General features: G+C 43.9%; 1 protein-coding gene across 2 annotated transcripts in view; it reads left to right on the top strand.

Moving 5' to 3' along the window:
- Positions 1–8311: 8311 nt before the first annotated feature.
- Positions 8312–11916, top strand: part of CDC16 (cell division cycle 16) — a 32149-nt gene continuing 28544 nt past the window's right edge. For both annotated transcript variants that reach the window (XM_014944212.1, XM_014944211.1), the window contains exons 1-3: positions 8312–8511; positions 10678–10732; positions 11686–11783. In XM_014944212.1, coding sequence (XP_014799698.1) covers positions 8464–8511; positions 10678–10732; positions 11686–11783 — 201 coding nt within the window. In that variant the 5' untranslated portion in view covers positions 8312–8463. The remainder of the gene's footprint in view (positions 8512–10677; positions 10733–11685; positions 11784–11916) is intronic.

Here is an 11916-nt window from a genome sequence, read left to right as displayed (position 1 = left end):
GGGGGGAACACAACAAAAACTTGTTCCAAAGATGCTACAAAACTGCTTTTCAAGGAAACCAAAAGTCAAAGCATATATATTTACATTCATTTTAGCTATCTTCTGGTTTGCATGTGTTGCATCTCACGCAGCCATTGATTCCTTTTCTTTATGGAACTGAAGGATACAAGTGCCAAGGTCTACCACTTTAGTGTAAGAAAGCTGCATCTGTCCTGGTACAGCAACCTGAGAAAAGTAAAAGTTGTTTTTTATATATGATTGTTTCAAACATTGCATCTTAATAACAGAATAATCAAAGTCCATGTTTCTTTAAGAAGAAATGCCAACAAACTGGATTTTTAACCAGAACACACATCATGGATTTTCCTGCCCATGCTGGTGATGAACGGCAGCAGTGAGCCGTTCACAGTCATGGGAGGTGAGTAACAAGCTGTACAGCTGCTCAAGCTACAATCCGAGCAGCATGTGCTGGGTCTCACAGTCAACCAATAAAGTTTTCACATTACTCACTACTTCACTGTCCCAAAGTCTAGAGAGCAAACTCTTAACCAAGCAGACACATTCCTATAATACACAGGATGCATATTTCAAGGAAACATCAGATTTTTACTTCAAATGAAACATCAGACTGATCAAAACTATGTCCCAGCCCCAAAGTTCTTAAAATATCAGAGCATGTATATAAAACAGGATGAGTTTCAATAAGGCCAAGTGTCGGGTCCTGCACTTGGGTCACAACAACCCCAGGCAGCGCTAAAAGCCTGGAGCAGAGTGGCTGGAGCTGCCTGGCAGAAAAAGACCTGGGGGTGTTGGTCGACTGTCGGCTGAACATGAGCCAGCAGTGTGCCCAGGTGGCCAAGAAGGACAACAGCATCCTGTTGTGATGTGTGAGGAACAGTGTGGTCAGTAGGACCTGAGAGGTGGTAGTCCCCCTGTATTTGGCACTGGTGAGGCCCCACCCCGAGTGCTGTGTCCCGTTTTGGGCCCCTTACCACAAAAAAGACATTGAGGTGCTGGAGCAGGTCCAGAGAAGGGCAACAAAGCTGGTGAGGAGTCTGAAGCACCAATCTTATGAGGAGAGGCTGAGGGAGCTGGTCTCTACAACTACCTGAAAGGAGGTTGTAGAGAAGCGGGGGTCGGTCTCTTCTCCCAAGTCACAGGCAACAAGACTAGAAGAAGTGGCCTCAAGTTGCATCAGGGGAGGTTCAGGTTGGATATCAGGAAAAATTTTTACACTGAAAGGGTTATCAAATATTGGAATGGGCTGCCCAGGGAAGTGGTTGAGGCACCATCCCTGGAGGTGTTCAAAAGATGGGTTGACATGGTGCTGGGGGACATGGTTTAGTGATGTTTTTTTTGTCAGAGTTAGGTTGATGGTTGGACTAGATGACCTTGAAGGTCCCTTCCAACCTAGATGATTCTATGATTCTATGTTAATGTTGCATTATTTATGGTTCACAAGCATGTTCTGGTCTGCTTCCTCCCTTCTCTCTGCATCCAACTATGTGATTGTTTTCTGCTCCTGTGTCTGGGCTATGTCGAAAAATAAGAGCTACTGTTATTACATGCAAGATAATTTTTTGTTTCCAGAGTGCTCTGCTGCAGCTCTGAGCATGAAAACTTACTCACTTGAGCTACCCCTCTATATCTTTCAGTTCTGGGTAATGGAGGGGTAGAGGGAGAAGATATTTTTAAAAGGTCAGGCTGCTAGGTCCCACTGCAATGAGGACTCTATAGACTATTTTGGGAACCTAGGTACCCAATGCACATGGAGATACACAGGACAGGATTCAGGTCTCTAAACATAGGCATCTAGTGTCAATTTAGGTTTTGCTGTGAATTTATCTGGCCTCCCAAACCCAGAACAGCAGAGCAAGGCTCTTCAGCAGATGTAGTCCCATACAGATGTCACAAATACTCTACGGCAACTGAGATAATACTCCAATGTAATTACACTCCTACATGTGAACAAATTAACTGAGGTCCGAGGATAGACTCCATTTGATATTAAGACACATACATTTTGGTATCTATGAGATCGGTGCTTAGTTCTCATTCTAGTCAGCAGAAATCTAATTAACACAACCAATGGAGTCAGAGAGCCAGTCAGCTCCCCCCAGTGCAGACATCCCTGTTTGGTCAGCTAAATTATTGTTTTTGCTCCACTGACACTGGAAACTTCCAGAAAACTTGCAAAATCTAGACTGATAGCAAAGCAAGCCAAGAGAATCTCATCTGCCTCCCAGTACACCTTGCTTGGCTCACCACCTTTACTATTTTTGGACTATGGCTACATAGACGCTGCAAGAGAGCAGGCATATTACTTTGCATACTGGCCAACATAATTGATTCAGGTGCTTCTCAAGAGAAATCTAAGGGATATAAGATTTAAAAGAAAATCTTAATGAAGCAGAAAATAACTCTTAGGGCTAAGTCTTCGTTCCACACATACTCACACAATTTCTTTAAACTTACATAAAGAGGAGCCTAATTGCAGTCAGTAGGATAGCTTTGTAATAAAAGTTGCCTTTTGTGGTGCAAATATTAATTTATTTCTCAGTATTAAAATTTATCCTGAAGGCTTTACATTTCATAGTGAGCAGTGTGAAGAGGTGAAAGAAAATTGTTTCCTTAAAACAGGTTTCTCTTTGTTGGCTTGTGAGGAAGAAGGATTAAACAACCTGAAGCTCATCCTTGGCACCTCTGAGAGCCTTAATGAAGTAATACTGCATGTATGAAGGAGAGAAATCAGCATGAAAGAGGCCACTCTTTTAAAATCAAACTCTTGGAAAAACCAAAGCCAAATGTGATCTTGGTTATTCTGATACAATCAATGAGACTCACTCATCACCACTGCAATGAATCAAAACCTGCTGCAGAGAACAAATATAAATACCATGATTATTTATTTTAGAAAAAAGAAAAAAAGACACAAACAGCAATAGGTTTGTATCATCTAGATAACTACAGGATAAGAGTGTTCTACAAACAGCAGACCCAACAAAGGCTGGTTTCCTCCAGACTGAGCCATGTGCCCCCACAATTTGCCAAGCCCCAGCTTCCCTTTCTCCACAACACCTTTGGTCCCCGTTCTCCCATGTCCTTGAAGCCTCCTCACACATCCTCCGATTGTGATCCTGAGCCATATACACCCTCACCACACTGCTGACAGGCAAAATGGAGCAGACAACTACTTAACTGAGGCTGCAGAACTCCTTGGGGGAAAAGGGTTAGTCATCCAGGTCTCTAATCTTGCCACTGATTTTCTCAAAACTTGCAGGAACTAACATTGCTATCGGAGCCCTCTGTTCACCTGTCAGACTCACCTGACAGTGACTAACAGGATGAAAGATGTTGTGGAAGAGGCAGGACTGATTTACAGCAGAGTTGTGTAAGCCAAGATGAAATAAGACAGAGAAAAATTAAATAAAGACACTCATTTTAGCTGCAGATTGCTTTCTTGAGCTTATGCAGTTCATGGTGGGCAATCAAATAACAGAAGATCAGGTACAGAAAGCAATACCATGCTATTGAGCCTAGAAGAGGCAATACTATAAGAAAAGGCAAGAATTCTTTAAGATAATTGAAGAATACTGACATGAAAAAGGCAATTGCTTCACTTTCCATCCTTCTCCACCTCCATACATGCCATGGATGCTCCCAGTTGATCAAGTTCAGTCCATTTACAGATTTCCCTTTTTTAGACCCATTGAAAATCAAAATAACACCTTTTTCCATCTCCCAACCCCAATGCTTAACCATGCAACGGGCAGCAGAGAGCGAGTCACACCACGGGAGTAAGACAGATATTCTGCCTTTGTAAAGTGGGGATTGCCAATGGTTGCACCCTGACAGGTCTGTGGTGGTTATACACAGGGTTGGAAACGAGCCCATGTGGATTTAGGATTGCAGGGATCAAGAGGAAAAGCTTCAAAATGAGTGCAGTAGAAGGTCACTCTCATTTTCCACTTATCTGCACAAAACAGCTGAGTTAGGGTCTGTCTCTGAAACCTTCCCAGAAAGATAGACACCTGCTCCTGGGGCATTTCGGGGAACCTCTCCCACCTCAGCACACGCCTCGGTTTCAGAGACCTCATTTCAGTTCGAATTCTCAAGCCAGAAACAACACTTTTCCAATTTCAAACAAAAACTTTTTTTACATACAAACTCAAAGTGAACATACTCATTTCAACTGGATCAGATATACATGGGCAAGCATCAAACTGTCTCAGAAACAGTAATTTAAAAGCAGCAGGAGGAAACTATGTGCTAGCACCAACATACGATACCTATAGGTATTTTTAGAACAAAGAAAGAAAGAAGATCCTCATTGCAGATAAAAATACAGAAACTTCCACAGAGTGAGAAAGTTTTAATATGACTGTGGAGCCCTCCCCTTCCTCTCAAGATTTAAGATATTAGAGTACAAATCGGTAAAGGAGTTTGTTTTAACTGTCACTCTATGCCTTCACAAATGTTTTAAGTACTACTAGCAAAGTAGTCGCTATATCAACACCACTCAACTGTTAGAGTGGTTTTGCTTGTTACTAGTTTTGAATGCGAAAGAGAAACGTAGATATTATTTGAAACACTTAAAATTCAGTTTTCTCCCTGTTCACACCTCAAATAATTTTATTAAGCTCCAACCACCAGTTCGCAAAGATCTTGCTCTTCACAGCGCCGCGCATCAGCCCCATCTATTTTCCCACAGACCTACATCACTCCCAGTGAAGGAGCAAAGCTTTGCAATCTATCCATAAGGACACTCTCTTTGAATGACCAGCTACTCCATGAGCGACGAGGTCAGAGCAGCTTCCCATTGCAGAAACGGGACCGGAGCCCACCTGAGCAGGGCCACTGGAACAGCACTGCCGTAGCCTCACAGTGTAGCTCAAGCAACCATTTCTCAGAGCTCCAGCTGAGAAACAGCTCACTCAGAGGAGCTAAGTTTTCAGGAGAACACAAGAAAGCAGCACACAACACACAAAACCTTACAGAGCAACCTAATGTGATGCACTCTGCTCCGGCAATGTAAGAACTATACAGACGCTAACAAGGTAATAACATACTCTGAGGAATAACATATTCCATGTGTGCGTCTGTGCCCGTTTCCTCACCTTTGCAGAGTGTTCCTTGGGCCCCTCCAAGATCCTGCAGATCACAGGTCCCCTCCATGCTTCAGATCAGCTCCCTGTGACTATGGCTGCTCTTAACCGTCACCCATCCCCAACAAGAGCATTTTCTTCTCTTCCAACCCCCACACTTCCTGTGCAGCTTTTTTTTCTTCCCCAGCCAAAACTTTTATCTTAGAGCTTAGCACCAACTCCTTTTTTTTTTCACTTTATTTTATTTATTTTTTTTGCCATTTGATGTTTCAAACTCGGTCTTCTACTCGGACCTCTACTCGGTCCTCTAAATATCCTCTAGATATTTAAACTAAAAGCTGGTAGATTCAGGATAGATATAACAAGTACATTTTTTTACAATGAAGGTGGTGAAACACTGGCACTGGTTGCCCAGAGAGGTGGTAGATGCTCCATCCCTGGAAACATTTAAGGTCAGGTTGGATGGGCCTCTGAGCAACCTGATCTAGCTGAAGATATCCCTGTCGCGGATGACTGGAACGCACCTCACTCAAAAGAGAGAAGCAGCAACATGTTTTATTGAAGTAAAATAATAATATGTCAGAGTTCAATAAATTTGATGGAATTTAACAGATTTTAACATTGATTTACCAAGGTTCAATAATTTTGATAGCAAAGTTCATCTCATTAATTACTGCATGAAAGAAATGTACAAAGGAAAATTGAGTGAGAATTGAGTTTAGAATGATTCACACTGAGACCAGAGATGCAAAGGTTAAGGAAACTCCTTACACTTACCATGTTGAGTCATGAGGTTCAGAGTGCACCCCCTTGCTTTCTCAACTCCTGATGGAACTTACGTGCAACCAGGTCCAATCTTAGTCTCAGACTTGGACAACAGTTCATGTGTAACGAAAATACCTATACAAAGTTTATAAAAACATTGAGTAGCTACATGGATCAGTAATGTTTCATTGGTATTAATTCAGCATGCTATCAGTCACTTACCGAGGATGTTATGAGTAAGGGATCTCTCCATCTTGGTCAAGGAAGGATCTCTTAGCTTCAAGTAAGGAATCTCAAACCTTGAGAGGTGTCCCTGCTCAAGGAGAGAGTCACCTGGTGTGCAGTCCAGCTGCAGTTCAGGGAGAGCTCAAATTGGGCCCATCCTGATGATAGTATTTATGAAGTGAAGTAGTTGGCTGCTAGCCAATAGTATAGACAAGACAGATGTCTTTGTTTTAGCTCTGGTATCTCATTCTGTACTTTGGTTATCTTGCATACTTAGGCTTCAAAACCACCTTTCAAAGTATTCTTCCAAGGCACCTTCACTCCCTTGTAGGCGAGCCAGGAACTTGCAGGTTCACCACAGGCCATAAGGTCTCTAGCTCCTTAGTCAGCCTGAACTAAAGTACGGCTGAGGGTCACATGGATCCATCACTAGTCATTGGGCTAGATGATCTTTGGAAGACCCTTCCAACCCAAACTATTCTATGATTCTATGATATTTAAAGTAATCTTCTTCTCTCTGAGTTCCCACAGTTTGCTGCCCCGGTATCTCATGCTGAACAGAAGCCACTGAGGTCTGGCAAGTTACCTTTAGACCTGGTCTAAGAGGGAAATGAGTCAACAATGAGCAAGCTGTGGGCTCCAACATGCAGCAGTTTCAAAATAGCATGAAAATCTCACTCAAACTTCTTTTATTGTACATGGAAATATACACCAACTGACAAATACATATGCTATGAACTGTACACATTTCAAAGAGATTTTAAACCAACAAATAGAATGAGTGGAGTGGTAGCACCTACAACAAGATACAGGTTTCACAGAGCTGCAGGTACAAAAATTTGATTGCATCCTCTCTTCTGCTACAGTATGGTCAGGTGGCCAAAGAAGCTATTTGGACATCTGAAGGTGTCTTAAGGGAAGATTAATATGATGATAATGCTTGTTATGTAGGTCTGTTGGAACTAAAGAAACCACTAACAAAAGATTTTTGTCCCTTCATTACATGAGGGGATGGAAAGATGAACGTGGATTTTGCTTTCCTCAAGGTCTCAGTTACAGAAACATGAAAAAGTAACAGACTTACAAATCTACTTGAGTAAAAAAAAATATATATATATTTTTTTTTATTGCAGGTGTGAAATGAGTATCTGCCATCTGCAGCACACACACTCAGCAAGAAAACAGCCCCAAAAGGCTGACACAGTGTAAGGTGAAAATCCAACCTAATAACTGGAGGAAATCACCGAAGTCAAGCTCAAGACAAGACAAGGACAAGAGGAAATGGCCTTGAGTTGTGCCAGGGGAGGTTTAGATGGGATAGAAGGAAAAATTGCTTCATTTAAAGGGTTATCAAACATTGGAACAGGCTGCCCAGGAAAGTGGTCGAGTCACCATCCCTGGAGGTATTTGAAAGACATGTAGATGTGGTGCTAAGGGACATGGTTTGGTGGTAACTTGGCAGCGCTAAGTTAACGGTTGGAGTCAATGATCTTAAAGGTGCCTTCCAACCAAAACGATTCTATGATTCTAAGCAGTTTTACATCAAAGTGCAGCTGCCTCAAATGGATCTAGAGAGGTCACGTGGATCCATTTTCCTTGAATGAATACTGTTTGCTTGTGACCAGCTGCCGCCTTTGTGGCCTTCTCCACGCTGTAACTCTGACACAGGTTTTCCCTCTCCATCAAGGCACACAGGGATGATTGCTCCTCTTGTACCAGGTCAAACCACTCCAAGAGGCATCGGCCAGCATCTGGATTACTCCAAATCAGGCCTTTCAATTCATTCCTTCACATTATCTGTTTCTCAGTAGTGGAAAACTACAGCTGACATGTTTCAGTGATGTGCTAGTGGGTAATGATCCCCCAGTCTGTGTGACACCAGAAATGACTGGACGATGAAGGCCTCGTATAAAACCTCCTGGCACGCTGTCTGCCATCGCTGCCAAGCCTTGAAGGAGTATTTTCGCCACAAGGCCGCAGTAGCCGAAGGGAGGGCCTGGGTCTCTATAGGGGCCCTCACAGAGACGAACCTTCCCCTCAAGGCTGCGGAGAAGAGCCTGATAAAGCTTGGGGGGGGGGGGGGGGGGGGTGGTCTGTGGAGAAAAGTCACAATCCCCCTCAGTTCCCCTCCCTCCCCGTCGGCCCCCGGCGCTGCCGGAACGACGCGGCCGGGTCGCCGTTTCCGGGAAGGAGGGGCGGGAAGGGAGGACGGGAAGGAAGCGGGGCGGGTTTGAGCGCGGCACCGCCGGGCAGGGCGCCTGGCCGGGCAGGCGGGCGGCGGAGAAGCCATCGCTCCCGGCGCGGCGAGCTGGGCGCCTGGGTCGCCTCCCCTCCGTCTCGCTTCACTCCGACCACCCCGGGCGGGAGGATGAACCTGGAGCGGCTGAGGAAGCGGGTGCGGCAGTACATCGACCAGGTGAGGCGGCGGGACGAGCGCTGCGGGAAGCGGGGAGCTGCTGGGGAAGGGGCGGTTGGGTTGGGTTGGGTTTGCCCTCTCGGGGATAAGGCCCTGACGGCCCGGCTCCCGGGGAGAAGGAAGGCTCCGGGGGTAGGCGCCAGCCGCTGTGGCTGAGGAGAAGGGGGTTAATTTTGAAATAATTCCCTGTCTCCTCTGGGGAAAAGGAGGGCGCGGGGGTGGGCGAGGAGCAGAGCGGGCCGGGAGCGGCGCCGCTGCCGTCCCCGCGGGGAGCCGGGGCCTGGGGCCTCCTCGTAGCGTGACATGGAGGTGGCGGGGGGAGGCCGTGGCATCTTCCTCCGCCCGGAGGAGGAGGAGGAGGGAATCCCGCTGTGGGAGCGGCAGCGAAGGCGTGTTTGCAGGGTCCCTCCCCTGGCCGGTGGGGCCAGGGTTACCCGGTGGTTGTAGGTGCCGAGCTGCCGTTTGGAAGGACAGGCTCATCTGCCTTTGCTGATGGATCCGGCAATTATGTTGCTGCAGGGCAAACAACCAAACACCACCACCACACAAAAAAGCCATCAGGAGAAATGCATTTGTACATCAGATTAAGTACAGCACGAAACTGTGCCGCTCTATTTCTGCTTAAGAGATTTGGTGGTGGCATCACTACTGAGACAAACTCGTCTCTTCAGTTAGCACCAGCCTTTGTGCCTGTGGCTAGCAAATCTGGCCGAAAGGTTGGTTGGGGGCCTAGGTTAATTTGCTGGATTTTATTGTTTTGTTTTGCTATACTCATCTGAGTGAAACTAAGTTGACTGGGCTGCTTTGCCACGCAGCTGTATAGATACCTGTGCAGTTCTGAGGAAGGGGCATCAGGAGAAACGTGAGACTGCTGCTTTCTGTAATATAGACAGCTTATAGTACTGGAGAACTGCTCAACAAAAGTTGTATAGTGCCCTGTAGGCCTTGATTATACCTTTCTTTTATGGTCTCGAAAGAGTTACTAAAACCTCAGTTCTTGTAGACAGCTTTTACATACGTGGGGTTTTGTTTTGGGGTTGGTTTGGGGTTGGTTGTTTTTTTTTTTTTCATTGGGAGTGCAGATTGAAACCATACCATTCTCTTGGCAATTTTGTTGGGCATTCTTAATCCCCGTCAAGGAGGGATTCTGGGGAACACGGGATAGAAGAGACCACTTAGGTCATAGAGTGTAGAGCTGTGTGAGGACTGGAGTATCATCAGTGTGTGTTTCAGAAAAGTCTGCCAAACCACTGCTCCAAAAGCATAAAACAGTCACTAAGATTGTAAACAAACTCTGCAACTGTAATGTTGTGGGAAAGAGCAGAAGTGATGAAGGCTTTTCAAGTGTGGCAAGTCCTTGCAATGGCAGGATATGTTAGATGTCCAGCAGGTCCTGGGAAGCATAGTATGTCTTATAGCATGGAAAAGGATAAAAAGGAACAACCACAGCCCCTGCTGATCTTCTCAGAGAATAATCCCAGCCAGTTCTATGAGGTTTTGCCTAGTACCCCAAATCTGATGACAGCTTTAGCTGAGTTAGTGGGATATACCTGCAAACTCTGATTCCGTTGCATCTCTGGTTGCCACCAGTCTTCTCTGTTTCATCCGCTTCTCCTGGGCTAGAGACTTAACAGTGAAACTGTGTATCGAAGGGGGGGGAAATTTACATAGGAACTATGGTTTGTGTGAGGTTAAAGCATCTTCACTGATTAATGAAAATTTATTAATCAGAGGTGGTGCTGCTGAAGTTTCCTGAAAATAATTTTATGTTCGTTTTTTAAATATAGTATTTGCTTTCTTCTAAAATGTAGCATTTATTTTAGCTGGGGGGGGGGGGATTCTTGCTACTTTTTCAGTGATAGCAAAACAACTAATGACCTATTGCCATACTGAAGTAGTGCACACCTTTTGGTCAAAGGTGTCTGCATTTTATTGAAAAGAAACGAACAACCCTACCTCGAGTTACCTTTTTATACCCTTTAGAAGTTACAGTCCTGGCTCTTTTAAACTGTTTTTTGAACTTACAAAGATCTCAAATGTGAATCCCTGTTCATTAGAGACTACATGCATAAGATGTTAAGTGTGAATGATACACATAATGTTTGAAAATAATCCAGGAAAGCTTACCCCAAATAAATACTAATTATTTTTATCATGCTTTTACAGCAGCAGTATCAAAGTGCTCTGTTTTGGGCAGACAAAGTAGCTTCACTGTCTCATGGTAAGTAGTTAATTTTACATTGGCTTTTATTAAATTCTTTCTGATAATGTTCTGTTTTGGTTTTGTTGGGTTTTTTTAAGCAGTGTGGCTAAATGTTGAAGTTTTGAGTTTGGTGTGAGTGCTTTTCTGTGATCTTTGGCATGCAGTTTTTCCAAATAGAGCAGGGCCAATCTTCCATCCCTTTTGAACTTTGTGTTAAAATTAACGTCTGGCCATACCTTAAGGTCTGCAATCCTAGAGAAATGAACAAAAAAAAGTCATTAAAAAAAAAGAGCTATGAGTGATGACAGTGCTTTCCTACAGGATTCAGTGGTGCTCTGGGTGACAAGTAGAATGCAGGTTTACTTAGTGAGTTGATGCTGGTAGTCTGTGTCTGTCTACAGGCATGGACCAAATGTAAAGTGGTCCATTTACACTTCTTGAAATGATTGTAGGGACTTGATGCCACAGAAGCTTTTGTTGCCAATAAAGTAGGAGAGTACTAAGCTGTGCTTCTGCAATTGTAACTTCAAGCTGCAGAAGTATAATGCTTTCACTTTCGCTGTTGTTACCTTCCCACTGATCTTTTTTGAGACACGCAGTGCAGAGTTGGTTTTTTCTGCCCTGTGTCCAAGGGCAGGGTAACCTACCATTGCTACTTTTCTTTTTTTTTTTTTAATCTGTATCACTATTGTCATCTCCTCATGACACACCTCTAGTATGAGACTTTCTTGTATTCACTGTCCAATGCACCATGTCTTCAAAGTTAAAATCTGCTTATTTTTTCATTTTAATGTTTCACTGATAGATAGTATAAGTTTTTTATACATACATGTTAAAAAAATTAAACTTTGTAACTCAATAGGACGCTAGAGTACAGGAAAAATATTTTCCTAGTGAAGCAAAAGCGAATATTCTGTATAAAACTGTTTAAAGGTATATTATAAATGAAAGGCTTTGTTCTTTTATTTTAGAGGAACCACAAGATATCTACTGGTTGGCCCAGTGTCTTTACCTAACAGCTCAGTATCATAGGGCAGCACATGCCCTTCGATCGCGTAAGTTGGATAAGGTAAGTCATTTTAGTCAAAAACTTACTACTGTTATTCCACTTTTAAACCTCTGCTGCTAACCACAGTGACTTCTTCACCATCAGAGGATAAGTTTTATGAGTAAAGTGATTAAAATACCTGCGTGATGCAGTT

This window comes from Calidris pugnax, unplaced genomic scaffold (genome assembly GCF_001431845.1).
Source record: "Calidris pugnax isolate Ruff unplaced genomic scaffold, ASM143184v1 scaffold69, whole genome shotgun sequence".
In the NCBI taxonomy this organism is placed as follows: Eukaryota; Metazoa; Chordata; class Aves; order Charadriiformes; family Scolopacidae; genus Calidris; species Calidris pugnax.
This window is presented reverse-complemented; position numbering and strand designations above follow the sequence as displayed.